This window comes from Equus caballus, chromosome 10 (genome assembly GCF_041296265.1).
Source record: "Equus caballus isolate H_3958 breed thoroughbred chromosome 10, TB-T2T, whole genome shotgun sequence".
Classification (NCBI taxonomy): Eukaryota; Metazoa; Chordata; class Mammalia; order Perissodactyla; family Equidae; genus Equus; species Equus caballus.
The window spans coordinates 21,560,517-21,580,980 of record NC_091693.1 but is presented as its reverse complement, the minus strand read 5'-3'; the positions used below and the strand labels follow the sequence as shown (position 1 = coordinate 21,580,980).

Genomic DNA, 20,464 nt, shown 5'->3' with positions numbered 1-20,464 from the left:
TCTGAGCTTCAGGGTTCATCTGTCACATGCAGAAATGGGCAAGGATGATATCAAATGGGCAGTCACAGCCGATTCTGTGGTCTGAAGTTTCCTTTTCTGGGCTTGTGGCCCTTTGTTCTCACCACAGGCTTCCTGTCTAAGCTTCCTCTGCCCTCCCACATCTGCAACGTTCTCTGCTCTCTCAGAGGCACCCCAGAAGGCAGACTATCCCAGGGCATGAGGACAGGATGTCGCTGCAGCTGCTGCTGTTGCTGCCCATGCTGTGGGGAGGTGAGTGGTCAAGGGGAGGAGGGGGCCCCAATCTGGGGAGGCCCTGGATCTCCAGGCTGAGTTTCTCCTTCTCCCCAGCACCCACGGCTCAGGGTCAGAGTTACCAGCTGGAACTACGACAGTCCCTGACAGTGCATGAGGGCCTATGTGTCGTCGTGCCCTGCAAATTTTCCTATCCCTGGACAACCTTTGGAACCCTCTATGTGTCTTGGCTCTGGGAAGGAGTGTATAGAAACCGTGATTCTCTGATGGCCACAAACAAACCAGAGCAGAAGCTGCATGAGAGCACCCAGGGCCGGTTCTTCCTCCTCGGAGACCCCCAGGCCAGAAGCTGCTCCCTGAGCATCAGAGACGTCAACCTGGGGGACAGTGAGACTTACTTCTTTCGTATGGAGAAATCCTTCAGGAAATACTCATATCTAGATAAGACGTTCTCTCTGCATGTGACAGGTATGGTAGGGGCCCAGGGAAAAGCCCCAGAGTGTGGGACACTGGAAATAGAGAAATGAAGGTTCTGTTCCTCCTGAGGTTGGGATGGGGTAGAGACAGTCAGGAAAAGACCCTGGGCAGGCTGAAAACATGCTAAGCTGCCCCAACCTCCTCTCTGTCCTCACCAGCCCTGACTTACAGGCCAAACATCCATATCTCGGGGCCCCTGGAGTCCAGCTGACCCAGAAACCTGACGTGCTCTGTGCCCTGGGCCTGTGAGGAGGGCAAATCACCCATCTTCTCCTGGCCATCAGCTGCTCTCACCTCCCTGGGCCCAAGGACCCTCTTCTCCTCGGTGCTCACCCTCACCCGACGGCCCCAGGACCATGGCACAAGCCTCACCTGTCAGGTGAAGTTCCCTGCAGCTGGACTGACTCTGGAAAGGACCACCCAGCTCAACGGCACCTGTGAATGCCGGGACAGGGTGCCCCCATCCCTTCAGGGGTGGCGCAAGGGCAGAGCTGGGGCAGGGCTTGATGTAGGAATTCTGCTAGTCCAACAGGCAGGGGTCCTCCTTCACCTGTTTCCATGGCTCCTGGGGGGAAAGGCCCAGTGCCCACCCATCTATTGCCATAGATGTTGAGGCTGCTACATCCTTCTGTCCCAGATGTTCCACAGAACATGGCCATCAGCATCTCCCAAGGAAACAGCACAGGTAGGAAATAATCCCTTCTGTCTAGAATTGGGATGGATGCAGGGTCTAGCTGTATCTAGAGCTCCAGTTATCCAGGGATTAAGTGAGAGATAAGTGAGAAACCAGGCACCAAGTTCAGACATGGGGACAGCACAGAGGGAAAGCCCCCGCAATTCTCAACTTCCTGCCAGACAGCCCATCAGGTCAGAGACAAATCTACCTCATGGAGAGCAGAGAAAGATGGCGCCTTAGCAGTGACCTGGGCTCCTGCCCACTCCCTCTTTCTGGGTTCCTCTCGTAGAGTCTGGGCCTCTCTCAGTCTCTGTGTGTCTAAATCTGTTCCTCTGAGCCGGTCTCCACCTGTATCCTTCGTCTTTGTCTTGACCTGTTTCTCTCATTGACCCTCTGTCTCTTTCTCCAGCACCCACCATCCTGGAGAATGGCTCATCTCTTTCAGTCCTGGACCACCAGTCCCTGCACCTGGTCTCTGTCGCCGACAGCAACCCACCTGCCAGGCTGAGCTGGGCCCAGGGGAGCCTGACCCTGAACCCCTCACAGCTCTCGAACCCTGGGGTGCTGGAGCTGCCTCGAGTAGATGTCAGAAATGAAGGGGAATTCACCAGCCAATCACAGAACACTCTGGGCTCCCAGCACTTCTCTCTGAGCCTCTCCCTGCAGAGTGAGTGTCCAGGGGCTGCACACTGGACCTCAACCCTCCAAGGCCCCTCAGCTCACTGGTCCCTGGGCAGGTGGCCCCAGAGCCCTCTGTCCAAGTGCTGCAAGTTCAGAGAATGGGGAGGAGTGAGGCCTTGGCACAGGTGGTCCCACATCCAGTGATGGAGGAGGGCCTGGAGAAGCAATGTCCAGATCCTACTGGGAGCAGAAGGACACAGGATTGTAGTGGAGCAGGTGGATCCATCCTTGTCCTACGTTCCTACAGGGAGATCAGGGCCGTGGCAGAGGTGATGCTGGAGGCCACTGGGGAAGCGGCTGTGAAGACCCTGCTCCTCCTCCTCTGCCTCATCTCCCTCATGTGAGCATTGTCCCAGGGGAAGGGGAGGTGCGGGAAGGGCAGGGGGCACCTGGCTGAGTCCCAGCACCAGGGCTGAAGGGGCCCAAATGGCTCAAAGGGTGAGGAAGGCGTGAAGCTGAAGGGGGTGGGCTGGGGGTGAGGGATCCACAGTGGGAGCTGCCATGACACGCCCACCAAGTGTCCAGCATGGTATGTACCTGCTGTGCTGCCCACCTGCCCTCTCCCACCTCAGTCACCCCTCCTGACCCTAAAAGGGAAGAAGGGTTGAGTCTGCTGCCCGCTGCACCACAATTCAATAAGACTGAAAGACCCTGGTCTCTTCTCTCAGGATGAGGTCCTGCAGGAGGAAGGCAGCCAGACCCCCAGGAGGCATGGAGGATGCAAACACCATCCTGGGTTAATCCCTAAGGTGAGTGACACAGGTGTCTGACCATCCAATATCTCATGACACACCTTCCCCATAATGGCCCCCAGGATTGCTCTGCTCAGCATGCCAAAGTTGAGCGGCCATCTTCCTCCCCAAATAAACTTCTCTGCTGGGTTGCCCATCACAGTGATGCAAACACCACAGGTGGATTTGAAGGCCTGGTCTGATCTGTTTCCTGCTGGATTCTTCCCCCAGATTCCTCCCTCTACCTGCATCTGACAATGCCTCCTCTCCCAGCTGAGCCAAGGCCTCTGTTACTCAGAGACTTTGCACGTGCAGTTCCTTCTCCTGAAATGACTTTCCCTCGCCATTCCTGCCTCTCCAAGCCCTGTTTATACCTCAGGCTCAGTGGTAAATGCTACCCAGTATGGGTATGTCTGTGTGTGTGTGTGTGTGTGTGTGTGTGTGTATGTGTGTTTCATTGTATGGCTCTGAACAGATTGACATCCAGGCATTAATTCATAGACTCATTTATCAAGTGTTATTGCACACCTACGACGTGCTAGCATTATCATAGGTGCCAGGTGGACTGATGAACACAACTTCAAAAGTCACTGTCATCCAAAGGCTTTGAAGAGACTCTTTTGTAAAGAGGATACAGGGGATCAAGGAGCACATGAAAAGATGGTCAACATCGTCAGTCATTAGAGAAATGCAAAGAAAAACCACAATGAAATATGACTTCACACCCGTTGAGACAACAATTTTGCGTATTAAACAAAACCCAGAAAATAAAATGTGCTGGTGAAGATGTGGACAAATTGGAACCCTCATGCATTGCTTGTGGGAATGAAAAATGATTCAGCCTCGTGGGAAACCCTTTGGAATTTCCTCCAAAAGTTAAATGTAGAATCAACATATTACCAGCACTTCCACTTCCAGGTTTGTACTCAAAGGTATTGAAAGCGTGGATATAACAAATACTTGGACACCATTTTTCGTAGCAGCATTATTCCTGGGAGCAGTGGAACCAATCCTGGTGTCCACCAACTGAAGAACAGATGAACCAAATGTGGTAAATACATACAATGGAATACCATTCAGTCTTAAAAAGAAATGAACAAAATTCTGAAGCATGCTAAACATGGATGAAACTTGAAAACAATATGGTAAATGAAACGAAACAGAAACAAAAGGATGAATTTTGCGTGATTCTGCTTATATGAGTCTCCTACAAAGGCAAATTCATGGAAGCAGAAAGTAGAATGGTGGCTGCTGGGAACTAGAGGATGCGGGATGGGGCATTGTTGTGTAACTGGGCAGAGTTACTGTTTGGGATGACAGAAAAGTTCAGGAAATAGACAGTGGGAATGGTTGCACAACACTGTAAATGTACCTAGTGTCACTGACTTGTACCTTATAAAATGTTAAAAATGGCAAGTTTGGGGGCTGGCCCCATGGCCGAGTGGTTAAGTTCGTGTGCTCCACTGCAGGCGGCCCAGCGTTTCGTTGGTTCGAATCCTGGGCGCGGACATGGCACTGCTCATCAAACCACGCTGAGGCAGTGTCCCACATGCCACAACTAGAAAGACCCACAACGAAGAATATACAACTATGTACCAGGGAGCTTTGAGGAGCAAAAGGAAAAAATAAAGTCTTTAAAAAAATGGCAAGTTTTATTTTATGCACATTTTACCACAATAAGCAAAGGGAAAAAGATGGACTTCCATCATCAAGATGCTGTCATTATGGAGACAAGAATAAAAAATAAATAAAAATAGAGCATGTTTGATATTGATACATGTTTGGAGAAAACCCCTCAGGGAAAGGAGCTTATGACATAATGGGGTGGGTTTTCTGAATTGGAGAGCGTGATGTGATGGAGGTGATGTTTGAACAAAGACTTGAAGGCAGGGAGGAAGCAGGATCTCTGTTTCCCTAAGAGAAAAGTATTCCAGGAAGATGGAAAAGGGGGAGGAGTGAGTGCCGTGGTCCTGAGGCAGAAGCAGGCTTGGTGTGTGGAGGAAACAAGAGGCCAATGTGTGACAGCACAGGGAGGATGGTGCAGACCCCATGGGAGAGCATCTCAGGCCAATGCAAGATCCTGGAAGCCTTTGGGGGAGCAGACACATGAGTACACTCTCAAGTTAGCAGAATCCCAATGGCTTCTATGTTCAGAATGGGCCAGAGTGGGTCAAGGGTAGCAAAAAATAGATGTGGCATATCACTACTGTGTGCTCCAGGCAGGAGGTGATGGTGTCCTGCACCAGGGACATCATGTAGATGGGGAGGATATATTTGGGAAACATTTTGGAGGTCAAGCCAAGTGAATTTTCTAATGTATGTGGTAAGTGAGGTAAAGAGAGGAGCAAGGATGCTGCTGAATTCTTTCCTCTGAGCAACTGGAAGAATGGAGTTGTGTTCCATGAAGGACATCAAAGAGTAGGGTTTTGAAGGGTGCCAATAATTCTGAGGAACCCCTTGATAGACAACTGGGGATGTCAGCTAGAGGTATGGATATGAATGTATGGAGGGCAGGAGAGGGGTCCAGACTGGGCATGTTAAAATGTATAGCCAGGGGCTGGCCTGGTGGCACAGCAGTTAAGTGCACACGTTCTACTTCAGTGGCTCTGAGTTCCCCAGTTCAGATCCTGGGTGCAGACATGGCACCACTTGGCGAGCCATGCTGTGGTAGGCATCTCACATATAAAGTAGAGGAAGATGGGCACGGATGTTAGCTCAGTGCCAGTCTTCCTCAGTAAAAAGAGGGGGATTGGCAACAGATGTTAGCTCAGAGCTAATCTTCCTTAAAAATAAAAAACATATAGCCAGTGTAAGGTCATGACAAAAGACAAGGAAAAAAACACCAGAAAACAAGAGGGGGATGATAAGAGAATGGCAGTTCCTCAAAAAATTAAAAATACAATTACCACTTGACCTAGCAATTCCACTTCTGGGTGTTCATCCAAAGGAATTGAGAGCAGGACACAGAGACATTTGCACACCCATACACACAGCAGCGTTGTTCACCGTAGCCAAAGGGTAGGAAGAACCCAAGCATCCCTCAGTGGATAGATGGGTCAACACAATTATGTGTATGCCCACCGTGGAATATTATTCACTCTTAAAAAGGAAATAATTCTGACACGTGCTATCACATGGGTGAACCTTGAGGACTTGATGGTTAGTGAAATAAACCAGTCACAAAAAAAGGGCAAATACTACGTGATTCCACTTGTATGAAGTATCTGAAGGAGTCAAATTCCTAGAGACAGAAAATGGGATGCAGTGCTTTCTATGGGCTGGGAGGTGGAGGAGAAAAAGAAGTTTCTGTTTGATGGGCATAGAGTTTCAGGTAGTGCAAGATGAAAAGAATTTTTTAATTTATTTGGCTAGACGTCAAATCTAGAAAATACCCAATAGCTACCAGGACCCACTGCAAATTCACCAGTGGCTGCAGCTCTAAAGCCCGACAGGACTGAGTGTTTGGGGAGGAAGTGACACCACTGGGTGAGGAGCATCTCAGGGACATGGACCAGGTCTATCATCTCCTTCCTTGTCTCCAGCCTCCCCAACGCAGAGATGCTCACTAAGCATTTGAGGAATGAATGAGCGAATGAAAGAATGGCTGCTGCCTCCCTCCACCCCATGACATCCTTCTTTTCTGCTACCTCAGATGCTCACACAGACCCTAAATAATCCTACACATGGCAAAACCCACCATCTTGAACTCTAAATGAGGTTGTGATCCTTCGGGGTCTGACAGGAACTGACCATCTCCTTGGTATAAACATTAGGGCTCAGAAAAGCACCTCAGGTGGGAGGCCCTTAGAGATTGTCCATTTCCCACTCCTTATATGTCCTGAGAGGTCCTGGTCCAGGCTCTGAGGCTGGAGGGAAGCTCCAAGACGGGGTCTGCTACTTGCCTGCTCCACTCTGGGTGGCACCGGGGGTCTCTGGGCCATGGGGTGTGTGCCAACTTTGTGCAGAGAATGGACAAGCTGTAGCCTTCAGTTCCTCTTCTGTGAATGGCTGAGGTTGTGGTCTCCATCCCAGATTTTCCTGATTCTCTCCACAGCTTCCCCGACCCAACTCCCCTTCCTCTTCTCATTCCAGACACACGACAGATGACCTGAATCTTCCATCTCAGAGATGCTGTTGCTGCTGCTGCCCCTGCTGTGGGCAGGTGAGTGAGCCAAGGGGAGAGGTAGCAGGCAGGGCAGGGGCTGGAGCTGACCCTCGTTTCCCCTTGGGGTCCCTGGCTCAGGAAGAGAGATTCCAGCTACAAGCGCAAGAGTCCATGATGGAACAGGAGGGCCTGTGCCTCTCTGTGCCCTGCACCTTCTCTCGTCCTCGGGAGCACCTGGTCGACTCCGTCTCTGCTCATGGCTGCTGGTTCTGGGAGGGGTAAATCCACACCAGGATGCTCCTATAGTCACAAACAACCTAGACTGTGCAGTGTAGGAAGAGACCCAAGGCCAATGCCACCTCCTGGAGACCCCTGGACCTACAACTGTTCCCTGGACATCAGAGACATCAGGAGGAGGGATATTGGAAAATACTTCTCTTGAGTAGAGAGAGGAAGTACAAAATGGAGTTATAAATCTAACCGGCTCTCCTTGCGTGTGACGGGTAAGGGGCAAGCTCCAGGTCACACCACAGGGAAAGGATATGGGCATCCCAGATCAGGGCTGGGATGGGAGCCCCCCTCCTGGGAGGGCGTTGGGGTCCAGTGTGTGTGGGCTGGGAGGGAGGAGGTGGACCAAAGCCTGAGGCTTCTCTCAGGGCCAAACATGGGAACGAACCTCTCACCTCACCAGCCCTGACTCACATGCCCAAGATCCTCATCCCGGGGACCATGGAGTCCAGCTGCCCCAAGAACCTGACCTGCTCTGTGCCCTGGGCCTGTGAGTGGGGCACACCTTCCCCTATTCTCTTACACGTCAGCTGCCCTCACATGCCTGGGACCCAGGATCCACCTCTCCTCAGTGCTCACCCTCACCCCGCGGCCCCAGGACCATGGCACCAACCTCACCTGTCAGGTGAAGTTCCCTGCAGCTGGTGTGACTGTGGAAACGACCATCCAGCTCAACGTCACCTGTGAGTGCTGGGCCAGGACCCCTGGGTCCCTGAGGGTGTGAGGGGCAGGAATGCAAGTCTGGGGACACTTGGTTCTTTTGTCCTGGGGGCCTGGCTGAGGAGGGGACCTGGAAGGGTGCCAGTCCTCTCCCTCCTGCATTCTACGACTCCTGGGGTAGGGGGATGCCTACATTTCTCTCACCAAACCCTCTCCAGTGAAAGGGGAAATCCCTCTTCTCATCCTGGGAGCTCAAGAGAACCCAGAAATCCGTATCTTTCTAGGAGATGGCACAGGTAGGAGGGAGCCCCCACCCATGTGCTGGTGACTCGGATGGGGTCTCTGCCAGGTCAGGTCAGAACTGGGTGACCTGCATGATGGATGCTGGGGCTGGGCTGGAGGGGCTGCAGTAAGCCATGAGCAGCCCCCTTCAGGCCTCTTCCTTCCATATCCTCCAACTCTGATCTTGCCCAGATGACCAGCAACTTCCTCCCTGTGCATCCTAAATGTTCTCTTTCTCTTCCTCCAGTCACTGAAGGCCTTGGAGGAAGGCATGCATGCAGGCAAGTCCTTTACAATCTCTAGTAATTGGCTAGTCCTGGCAGGAGCAGTTTCAAGATTAGAATGCCCTAGATATCAAAACACCAGGAACACATATTTAATACACGCCTGAACGTACTTCTCCTGTTGAGCTCTCTATCTCACCAATGGCACTCTTGTCCCTGGCAACCAACCAGAGATCTAGACTTGTCCCACCCGAGCTCTCCATCACCTCTTCCTGCTCACATATGTTGCAAAGCCTATCTGTGCTTCCTCTGAATACAGCTTAATACAACCATTTCTTTTGAGCTGAGCTCCCCTCTTAGTCCATATCCTGCTGCATCCCTCCCATCTCTCTTCCCCAGTACAATAACGTTACCTCTATAATTAAATACACTGCTTCTCCACACTACCAAAAGGTGAGCATCCATACTACTTGGTTGGGCATTTGGGGGAGGGAAACAAGAGTCACCTTCAGGGCTTCGCTCCTCCCACACTGGCCTGCTCACTTGCCTCAAGCAGAGTAAGCTTTTTGCATCTCAGAATCACTGCTCAGCTCTTCCTCATGTGCCTATATCAACCTTCCCTACTCAAGCTCATCCTTTGAGCTCTACTTTTTCACTCATTTATTTAACTCTAACTAGTGTGTTCACCGCTGTGAGGGTTTTGAGCACGTGGTCAGCCATCACCCATGCATTCATCTACTCCTTCAGCAACCATCTTTCACTTGTCGGTTGTTCCAAGAGTTTGGGTAATACCTGTACTTTTACAAATACATGTGTTACAAATGCAAAGTGTTCCTGCTGTAAAGGACTTCCACTTATTGGGGAGGAGGATGAAAATAATGAACAAATAAGTGGCAAAAATGTACAAGTAATAAGTGCTCTGGAGAGAAATGAAATGGGCGAAGGGGAGGGATGGTCCTGGGGTCTGGAGTCTCAGAGAAAACACTTTGCGGAGGTGAAGGAGTGCGGTGTGAGCCCTGAGAGAGGATCCCTGAGGGCTCTCAACAGACAGAGCAGCAAGTGCTAGGGCTCTGAGGTTGGGGCATCCCTGATGAGTTGGAGAAACAGCAAGTGAGACAGTGTTCCTAAAGCAGAGCTCTGTGGGGGTGGAGAGTGGGTAATGGGGGGAAGGGAAATGTGGGTAATGGTGAGGAGGAAAGCAGTGTCTGCTTTCCTGGGGCGGAATTTGGGGCATGAGGGACAGGCTGGTGAAAATCTCAAATGTCTGTCAATAAGTGAATAAATAAAAGATTACAGGATATCCAAGTAATGGAATACTACTTAGTAATCGACACTCTGAACTAAAGAACCATGCAACTTGATCCATTTCAAAAATAGTATGAGTGAAAGAATCTAAACACAAATGAGTACATTTCTAGGAAATTCTCAAATAGATAAAATTAATTCACCAAGATAGAGAGTATGTCAGTGGTTACCAGGGGTGGACGCGGGGACGATGAGCTGCACATAGGTGTGGGTTGTCTTTTTTGGAGTAGTGGAAACGTCTATCTCTTGATTGTGGGGTCATAACTGGGCTGTATATGTGTGTCAAAATGCATAGAAATGTACGTTTCCAGTGGGTACATTTTATTTTATGTAAATTATAAGGTTCCTTAAAGAAAAACAATGAGAACTCACTAAACCTTCCAGTCCATGAACATGGTATAACTTTCTTGCCTGTGAAATCAGTTGTATTGGAGTTTCCATTATGTGCCACATTACTGCTTTTTTTCATAACCTAGAACTGTTATTGGAGACTCAATTCCTTACATATCAAATCAAAGTGCAAAATCTCTCTCTGTCAGTAAGTTTGAAGGAACAGTTATCTATTTACTACTGTATTTGAAAGGTTTTACAAACAGATGGTGGCAAATGCATTTATGTCACAGGTGTCAAGGATTTCCCAGACGCACATGATACAGAGTGAGATGCAAACCACATGAGCTGAATCTAAAATTTTAATTGTAGCTGTATCTTGCACTCAAGTTTTGGGAAGTATTATGCCTTGTGAGCCACATGTAACCGTGGGAAGATGTTTTACATGACAGGAAGTGCTCATCCGTATGATGAAGAGCTAACAAAATTCTCTCCAGTCCACAAATCACTGAACGGCAACATTCAGGGAAAAGGAGTTTCCTCTGCACTGGCTCCTAGAACATGTGCTCTCGTTTTTGTTTTACATGAAGATGCTACATGTTTTTTGTTTTGTAGATGCCACAGTAACTTCATGAATCAGCATACTAGAAGTAAAAAAGTAAAATCTCATACTCATATTTTAGAAAATTCTCAACATCCTACCAGGACACACAGGAAATTCACCAGTGGCTGCAGCTCTAAAGCCCGATGAGACTGAGTGTCTGGGGAGGAAGTGACGCCACCGGGTGGGGAGTATCTCAGGGGCATGGACCAGGTTCGTCATCTCCCTTCTTGTCTCCAGCCACCCCAACACCAAGATGCTCACGAAGTGTTTGGGGAATGAATGAATGAATGATTGAATGATTGGCTGCTGCCTTCATGTCACCTGGAAACTCTTTCTTTCCTCTGTCCCAGACACTCACAGAGACCCTAAAGAACCCTACACCAGGCAGGACCAACCACCTGAGCTCTAGATGAGGCCAGACCCTCCAAGATCAGGCAAGAGGTGGCCAGCTCCTTGGTGTAGACCACAGTGCTCAGAAAAGCACCCCAGATGGGAGGCCCCTAGAGTCACCGTGTCTCATCCTCAGATGTCCTCAGAGATCCTGGTCCAGGCTCTGGGGCAGAAGGAAACCCCCACATTGGGACAGGATATAGGGTCTGCTCCTTGTCTGCTCCTCTCTGGGTGGGTCTTGGGTTGTCTGGGTCATGAGGTGTCTGCCTGCTCTGCAAAATAGGGGACAAGCTCGAGCCTGCACTTCCTCTTCTGGGAATGGCCAAGGTCACTGGCTCCTCCTGAGCTTCCTCTAGGTCTCCCAGCAGTGCTGCCCCCAATTGCCTTCTTCTCCTTTCAGACCCAGGACTGACGTCCAGACCTTACATCTCAGAGATGCTGCCACTGCTGCTGCCTCTGCTTTGGGCTGGTGAGTGGACTGAAGGGAGAGGGGGCAGGTGGGGAGGGGGCTGACGCTGACCCTTGCTTCCCCTCAGGGACCCTGGCTCAGCATGAAAACTACCAGTTGGAAGTGCAGGAATCCATGACCGCACAGGAGGGCCTGTGTGTCTCCGTGCCCTGCACCTTCTCCTACCCCCAGGACAAGTGGAATAACTCTGCCCCAGCTCATGGCTACTGGTTCCAGGAAGGGGCAAATGTACAGCAGGATGCTCCTGTGGCCACAAACAACCCAGTTCGTAAGGTGCAAGAGGACACCCAGGGCCGATTCCACCTCCTCGGGGACCCCCGGACCTACAACTGCTCTCTGGACATCAGAGACGCCAAGAGGAGGGACAATGGTAGATATTTTTTCAGGGTGGAGAGAGGAAAGGAAAAATGGAATTACAAATCTATCCATCTCTCTGTGTCTGTGACAGGTAAGAAGCGGGTCCCAGGAATCACCACAGGGGACAGACACAGGGGTCTCAGGGGAGGGATGGTATGCAAGCTGTCTTCCGGGAGGAGATGGGGATGCAGCATGTTCAGGGCTCAAAGAGAGGAGCTGGGCCACAGCCTGAAGCTTCTCTCAGGACTGCACCTCAAACTCTCACTGCTGATCCCCGTGCCTCCCCTCTTCTTACCAGCCCTGACCTACACGCCCCACATCCTCATCCCGGGGACTCTGGAGTCTGGCCGCCCCAGCAACCTGACCTGTTCTGTGCCCTGGGCCTGTGAGTGGGGCACACCCCCCATCTTCTCCTGGACATCAGCTACCCTCACCACCCTAGGACCCAGGACCCACTCCTCCTCAGTGCTCACCCTCACCCCACGGCCCCAGGACCATGGCACCAACCTCACCTGTCAGGTGCAGTTCCCTGCAGCTGGTGTGACTGTGGAGAGGACCATCCAGCTCAACGTCACCTGTGAGTGCTGGGCCAGGTCTCCTGGTCCCTGAGAGTGTAGGGGGCAGGAAGGCCAGACTGGAAAAACTTGTTCTTTTATCTTTGGGGCCTGGCTGATTAGGGGACCTGGAAGGATGCAAGTCCTGTCCCTCCTGCATTTCTGTGGCTCCTGGGGGTTGAGAGGACGCCTACACTTCTCTCATCCCACCCTCCCACTGGAGGGGGAAACACCCTCTTCTCATCTTAGGTCCTCCAGAGAACCCAGAGATGTGTGCCTGCCTGAGGGATGGTCCAGGTAGGAAGGAGCCCCCTCCCATGGGACCTTGACTGGGGTGGGGTCTCTGCCACGTTGGGTCAGAGCTGCACTGTCAGAGCTCAGATCCGGGCTGGGGTTGAGAACTGTGGTTGGACTTGAGAAATCCCCATCAGGGTTCCTTCCCCAGTATCCTCCAACTCCAGTCTTGCCAAGAAGACCTGCAACTTCCTCCTTCCCCATCAGAAATGTGCTCTTTATCTTCCTCCAGTCACTGAAGACCTTGGGAGAATTTATTACCAACTTTATTTTTTAGAGCAGTTTTAGGTTCACAGCAAAATAGAGAGGAAGTTAGAGAGTTTCCCTTCTACCCGCTGAAATTTCCCACACATGAACAGCCTCCCCACTATGAACATCTCTCACTAAAGGGTACGTTTGTTACAACCCATGAATCTACATGGACACATCATTATCACCCAAAGTCCATAGTTGACATTAGGGTTCACTCTTGGTGTACATTCTACGGATTTGGACAAATGTGTAATGACATGTGTCCACCATTATAGTACCATACAGAGTAGTTTCATTGCCCCAAAATTCTCTTTGTGCCCTCTTTTGGCTGTTGAATCCCAGCCCTCCCCTGATTTCTCTCTGGAGCCCAGCTCCCCCTACTTCTTTATTCCCATGGTTTACGGCATCTGGTCCCTTCACTGGACAGTGAATCCCATTGGGCCTTCTCAGCGGTGCCCATCAAACAGTTGACAAGTGATGCCCAGGGACACATCCCTCATCCTGGGTGTTGGGTTCCTGGGAGGCATGGCCAAGCAGTGTATGGAGAGGCATCAGGGTCTGACCTGAAGTTCTGAGAACTCCTCACTCCCACCCCTTTCTGGTGTCATGAAAGATGACCATTGACCTGAGGGATGCAGCCATTGGAGGAGGGCAGAGGAGATTCAGACCTTCTTCCTGGAAGGAAGGAGGCACAAAGACTTCCAGTATCCTATAGAGCTCTGTGTGTGTTTCTCCTTCTTGAAATCCCCTGAGGCCCAGAACTCACAGTCCGGCTGTGGCCAGGTCTGGTAGCTGTTATAGAAAGACCCTGTGTGGAAAAGAACCTGGGTCTCAGAAGAGATGGAAGTTTCTGGACAGGAGTGTGGGAGCTGGATAAGAGGTGTCGCATGGACGGTGCCCTTCTGGAGAAGGCCAAGGTCCTATGATGGGTGGGAGAAGCTAGGGGTTGAGCCCTGGATGGGAGGGAATGTGGGCCCCTCTCTAAGTGCTGGAGAGGAGGGCACACAAGTCTGTTTATAAAGATTGGAGTTCACCTCAAATCTCTCTTGCCCTCAGGGGAACCGGAGACTAGGGCAGGAGTGATTCAAGGGGCCATTGCAGGAGCTGGTGTCACCGCTCTGCTCGCTCTCTGCCTCTGCCTCATCTTCTTCATGTGAGCTGGGTTGGGTGTGAGCCAAGAGTTGGAGCAGAGGAGGGTTGTGTGGGCCCAGAGCAAGGGCGGGGGTGCAGTGATGGTGAGAACCCAGCTGGAACCCTTTGAACCAAGCATGAGTGTGTTCCCAGCCCTGGTTCCAGAAATCCAGGAGCTACATAGGGTGGCTGGTTAAAAAGTCTTGTTATGAAGGATCCTGGGCTCAGCCCATCCTCAACCTGCCTTAGTCCCTCATGCCAGCCTCAAAAGAGTAGCCTGTGTCAAAGACCCTGGTGTCTCCCACCAGAGTGAAGACCTGCAGGAGGAAAGCAGCCAAGACAGCAGTTGGAGTGGGGGACATCCACCCTGCCACTGCAACAGCTTCCCTGGTGAGTGACGTGGGCATCCTGGAATGCACCTCTCCCTGGGTAGCCCACAGTCATGCTCCATTAGGCATGTCCAGAAAAAAGGTCATCACCCTCCTGCTTGTTTGAAAACGTAGGTTTTATTATTACAGTCATGTGCCATATAACAACGTTTCAGTCCACAGTGAACCACACAAACAATGTTGGTTGCATACCATACAGCCTAGGTGTGTGGTAGGCTATACCACCTAGCTTTGTGTAAGTACACTCTAGGATGTTCACACAATCATGAAAGCACCTAAAGATGCATTTCTCAGAATGTATCCCAGTCGTTAAGCAATGCATGACTGTATTCGCCTATGTGAGGCCAACAGATCAAGAGACAGTCATTATTCACAGTTCCCAAGAGGATGGGGAAATGCCACACCACACAGGGCCATAGGAGGAAGCACCAGAGTTGGTCAGGAGGCATAGGAAGAAAGGAGAATATGTGGGCAGGAACTTTGATTGTGGTTTCCATGGGAAAGGCAAGGTGAAGACAAGTAAGTTTAGGACTGGCTAATTTGAATAATTGCAGCAGACTCTGGGGTGCAGGTGCTGTCTCTAGTGTCTGGTACCTGGCCTGGGGTGATTAGGGTGGGAGGATAGTCTGGAGTTTAAGACTTGATCCAGGAAGTGGTTGGGGAGAAAGCTTTGGACTTGTTGGTTTGCAATATGAAAGGCAAGCTTGGGGCGGGCCCTTTACCATTTTTAGCAATTGGCTAGCCCCAGCAGGGGCAGTTCCATGGTCAGAAAGCCTTAGATGTCAAAAATCAGGAACTCGTGGTTAACGTGCCTCAAAACATACGTATTCTGGGCTCTCCATCTCACCGATGGCACTCCTGTCCTTGGCCCCCAACCACAGACTTGGTCTCGTTCCCCCCAGTTCTCCATCACCTCTTCCTGGTCCTACAGGCTGCAAAGTGTGTCTGTGATTCTGTTGAATACAGCTTAACACAGCCACTGCCTTTGAGCAGAGCTCCCCTCTCAGTCCTTATCCTGCTGCAGCCCTCCCACCTCTCCTCCCCAGCGCATTAGCGTTTCCTCCATAATGAATGCACTGCTTCTCCACACTGCCAAATGACGAGTGCCCAAACAACTTGGTCTGGCATTTGGGGCAGGAAAACTAGAGTCACCTTCACTGCTTCACTCCTCCCACACTGGCTTGCTCACTCACCTCAAGCAGAGCAAGCTTTTTGCATCTCAGAATCATTGCTTGGCTGCCCTCTCTTCTTCACACACTTATATCAACCTGTTCTACTCCTGCTCATCCTTGGAGCTCTGACCTTATGTATTTATTTAACTCTGACTAATGTGGACACAGCTATGAGATTTTTGAGCACATGGTCAGCAATCACTCACACTGCGTTGATCTACTCATTCAGCAACTATCTCCCACTTGTCGATTGTTCTGTGGGATGCGGCAATACCTGTATTTTGAAAAATTCACAATTTACAAATGCAAAGTGTACCTGCTGTCAAGGACTCATCTTTATTGTGGAGGGAATTTAAATAATGAACAAGTAAGTAGTGAAAATGTACAGGAAATAAGAGTTCCGGAGGGAAATGAAATGGGCAAATGGGGAGGGATGGTCTGGGGTCTGGAGTCTTTGATAAAACACCTTCAGGAGGTGAAAAAGTGTGATGTGAGCCCTGAGAGAGGATCAATGAGGGCTCTAAACAGACAGAACAGCAAGTGCCAGGGCTCTGAGGTTGGGGCATCCCTGATGTGTTGGAGAAACAGCAAGTGAGATAGTGTTCCTAAAGCAGAGCTCTGTGAGGGTGGGGAGGGAATGAGAATGGAGAGGTATGGAGGCTGCAAATATCACAGGGTTCTGCAGTTCACCATCACTTATGTACTTTGAGAAGAGTGACGATTTTCTAGGTTTGCCTCCGTTACTACTCACACAAAACGTTTCACATCTGAGACCATATGAGTGGAGGTTTTCTCCACAGCAAGTAAATCTCAGTGACATCAACTGAGCTTGGTACAATTTAACTCAACTGTGACTGGTTGTCACCTGTGCTTCTGACCAACTGGCTGTAAATTGGAGGTTCCACGAACCCCTCCTTAGGTTCAATCAGTTTGCTAGAGTGGCTCAGAGATTTCAGGAAAACAGTTTACTTGCTGTTTATCAGCCTATTGTAACAGGATATGAGAATGGATTTGGATGAACAGCCAGATGAGGAGATGCATAAGGCATGTTATGTGAGAAGGGGCAAGGAGCTTTCACGCCTTCTCTGGGAGAGGTACTCTGTCAGCACTTCCACGTGTTCACCAACCTGGAAGCTCCCTGAATCTCACACTATTGGAATTTTTATGGAGGCTTCATCATGTAGACGTGAGATAATATTAACTCCAGCTCCAACCTCTCTCCTCTGTGTGGAGGATAAGTGATGGGGCTGTAACTTCCAAGCTTCTAATCATGGCTTGGTCTTTCCATCCAGGGGTCATTCAGAGTCACTTCATTAGAACAAAAGGCACTCCTGTCACCCAGGAAATTCCAAGGGATTTAGGAGCTCTCTGTCAGGGAGCAGTCAAAGACCAAACAGTAAAACAGAAACCAGTGGCTTGTATATATATATATTCTATTATTTCACAGAAATGACCTGACACTCATTTTAATGAGATCACCCCGGGTGCTGTGTTGAGAAGCTCTGTAGCAAGATAGAGTAAAAGATAGGATAATAAATAAGGAAGACACTCAGATAATCTATGGAAGAGATAATTCAGACTGTATTAGTTTGCTGGGGCCGCCATAACAAAATATCCTAGACTGGGTCGCTTAAACTTCAGAGATTTATTTTCTCACAGTTCTGAAGGTTGGACTACAAGATCAAGGTGCCAGCAGGGTTGGTTTCTCCTGAAAACTCTCCTTGGCTTACAGATGGCCACCTTCTCACTATGGCCTCACATGGTCTTTTCTCTGTGCACCTACATTCCTAATGTCTCTTCTTCTTCTTATAAGGATATAAGTCATTTTAGGCCTTACCCAAATGTCCCCACTTATAATTAATTACCTTTTTAAAGGTCCTATCTCCAAATAGTCACACTGGGGTTAGAACTTCAACATGTGAATATGAGGAGACACAATTCAGTGGATAAGACAGACTTAATCCAGGGTAACAATGATGAATCTGGTGTGAAGGACTCAGATTCTGCACACGTTTTGAAGGAGGTACCAACAGGATTTCTTAATGGGATGGTAGATCAAAGAGAGCTCACTGCCTCTACTCCATAGGCGTCATAGATGTCAAAGATGAGTCCATAGATCTTCATAGAGGTCAGAGATGTCCTTAGACGCTATAGATGGCCATGGATGTCAAACGTGAATCCACAGATACCCGAGATATTCATAGATGTCCCAGATGACTTTATAGAAGTCATAGTTGCCTGTAGACATTATAGATCTCCATAGATGTCAAAGATGACTCCACAGATGTCATAGATTTTCATAGATGTCAAAGATCCATAGACGTACATAGATGTACACAGATATCCATAGATGTCGATTAATGTCCATAGATACGAAAGAGGACTCCAATGTGCTTGCCTTGAGCAACTTAAAGAATTGAGTTGTCAATTCCTGAAATTTCCAACTCTGCAGGAGGAGTACATTTTCAAGAGATGATAGAATTTTGATCTTGTTACTATAAGTTTGAGGTACCTCTACATGAAAAGCAGTTGGCAAAAGTTTGGAGCCCAGTAGAGTGGTCCAGGTGGGAGACAGAGGTTGGGGAGTCCTCTACATCAAGGTCTGGTAACTGATGGAACCACAAAGAAGAGAAGGGGTGCACAGACAGAGTCCTGGGAACCACCAGCATTTAGGGTCAAGGAGATAAGGTGAAAACAGCAAGAAGACCACTGAGGAAGAATAAATGACCAGGACAGTGTAAGGTTGGGTCCTGGTGTCCAAGAGGAGATGGAGCTTCAAGGAGTAGAGAGTGCTCATTTGTTCCAAGTGCTAAGAAGTCCAGTATGCTAGGGTCTGAGAAATGACCATTTAAGTTTAGCTAAGTGGTATTACAGCTGATCCTAACAAAAGGAGATCTGGTGGCCTGGAGGGGGCAGATGTCCTGATTGGACTGATTGTATGAGAGAATTGGAGGAGAGGAAATGGAAAGACACTTGAGAAATGTCGCAGTCAATCTAGAGCTGAGCAATGAGTCTGCAGCAGAAAATGGTCGTCCTCCTACATCCCCTGGAATTTCCTGAGCGACAGCACTGTCTTTTGTTGCAATGAGGTGACTCTTGGCGAGATCCTGGATAGAGATTTTCATCCCAGACTCCATTTCCAGTCACTGGAGAGGTACTGGAAAAGTAGCTAATGATTGATCTTGCCTTTGTGAAGAAGCCTCCAAGAAAATCCCAAAAGTATGGAGTTCAAGGAGCTTCCAAGTTTGTGAACACATGGAGGTGCTGGGAGGGTGGTGCTCCCAGAAAAGACATGGAAACTCCATGTACCTTGTACCTTGCCCTATGCATGTCTTCCTCTGGCTGTTCATCTCTGCTCTTTATCATATCCTTTTATAATAAGCTGGTACACAGTAGGTAAACTGTTTTCCCTAACTCTCTGAGCCACTCTAGCAAATTAATTGAACCCAAGGAGGGGGCTGTGGAACCTTCAATTTATAGCCAGTTGGTCAGGAGCCCAGATGACAACATGGACTTGTGGCTGGTGTCTGAAGTGTTGGGGGAGGCAGTCCTGTAGGACTGAGCCCTTAGCCAGTGGGATATGATGCTATCTTTTTATACCCTCAGATTTTCAACTGTAGGACACCCAACTGGTGTCACAGAGAATTCCTTGTTGTGGGGAATAAAACCCCACATCTCTGGAGTCAGATGAGTTGTGAGTGTGATAGTAGAGAGTGAAGGAGAGACACGCAGGAGGAGAAGTAGATTTTCATAAACACCTTCTTGTGTATCCAGTGCCCGGTGCATAGGAGAACTCAGAGAAACCATGATCAGTAGCTGCGTGACCTTGGGAAGTACCTAGCCTCTCTGAGACCTAGCTTCTTGCTCTGTATAATAATAGTATTTTCCACGTGAATCTGTGTGAGTGTTCAGAAGAATAAGAAAGCAATCAATAAGTGCTATACTTGTTGGATAATTGTATTAATGGGATCTTAATAAATGTTTGATAAAAGAAAGGAAAAATGAATAAATGCCATGTCAGAATCAAAATCACTTCACTGACTCTGTCTTCTCCCTGCCCCCTCCCTGCTGTGCTCTGACCACCTTCTTTGCTCTCCACACAGGGTCACCAGCAGGAGCCCAAGTCAGACAGCCCTGCTGACCCCACGTTCTCCGCAGGGACCTCCTCTGCCTTGGAGATGGAGGAGGAGCTGCATTATGCCTCCTCCAGCTTTCACAGGGTGAATCTTCAGGAGGGCACCTGCAAGACCCAGTGAGGAACCAATGGGAGCATCAGGCTCAGCCAGAGCATCCATATCCCCTACAGGAAGCGGAACCCAAAGGCTGATCCTTGGAGACTTTACACCCCCATAGACAATGGGTTATAAACTGTTGTATGTGAGTTTCCTGCTGTACTGGAACTATATTAGGCTTTGCAATCAGAGAGACCTGGGATCTAATCCATACTCTTTCATTTATCAAGAGTATGACGTCAGGGAAGCCACCTTACCCTTCCACATCTTGCTTTCATGATTTGTGAAATGGATGTAAGAAGTCCTACCTCACAGGGTTGCTGTGAGGATTAAATAATAGTACACATGGGAAACACCCTGCAGAAGTCCTGGTACATTGTGAGAGTTGGGTGCATGCTAGTTCCTTCTCCCTTGAACAGAAAGTTCTCAGTGACATTTCACCCAGTGGCTGGGTGTGCTGTGTCCCAAACACCACATCAGTCACGTGTCAGTTCACCCTCTTCTCAAAGCCCTCCCACGGATCCTGCCCTGACTGGGCCTCCAGCATCATCTCCCTCCACTCCCAAATCTTCCCTTTCCATCCTGCCTGCCTCCTACTAGTTCTGCTAT

At 49.5% G+C, this 20,464-nt stretch overlaps 1 protein-coding gene and 2 pseudogenes across 2 annotated transcripts; all 3 read left to right on the top strand.

Annotated features, from left to right (window-relative positions):
* Positions 1-227: 227 nt before the first annotated feature.
* On the top strand, positions 228-2,759 carry LOC111775416 (sialic acid-binding Ig-like lectin 13; annotated as a pseudogene).
* Positions 2,760-6,945: 4,186 nt separating this feature from the next.
* On the top strand, positions 6,946-7,934 carry LOC100066252 (myeloid cell surface antigen CD33-like; annotated as a pseudogene).
* Positions 7,935-11,393: 3,459 nt separating this feature from the next.
* Positions 11,394-20,212, top strand: LOC100066276 (myeloid cell surface antigen CD33). 2 transcript variants are annotated; one of them, XM_023650312.2, is made up of 7 exons: positions 11,394-11,474; positions 11,542-11,922; positions 12,130-12,408; positions 12,635-12,682; positions 13,988-14,084; positions 14,371-14,452; positions 19,727-20,212. In XM_023650312.2, exons 1-7 carry the CDS (start codon positions 11,441-11,443, stop codon positions 19,877-19,879), a joined length of 1,074 nt encoding a protein of 357 aa, XP_023506080.2. In that variant the 5' UTR covers positions 11,394-11,440; the 3' UTR covers positions 19,880-20,212. The 2 variants fall into 2 exon arrangements, with proteins under 2 accessions (XP_023506080.2, XP_070079343.1); XM_070223242.1 differs by lacking the exon at positions 12,635-12,682.
* The last annotated feature ends 252 nt before the right edge of the window (positions 20,213-20,464 follow it).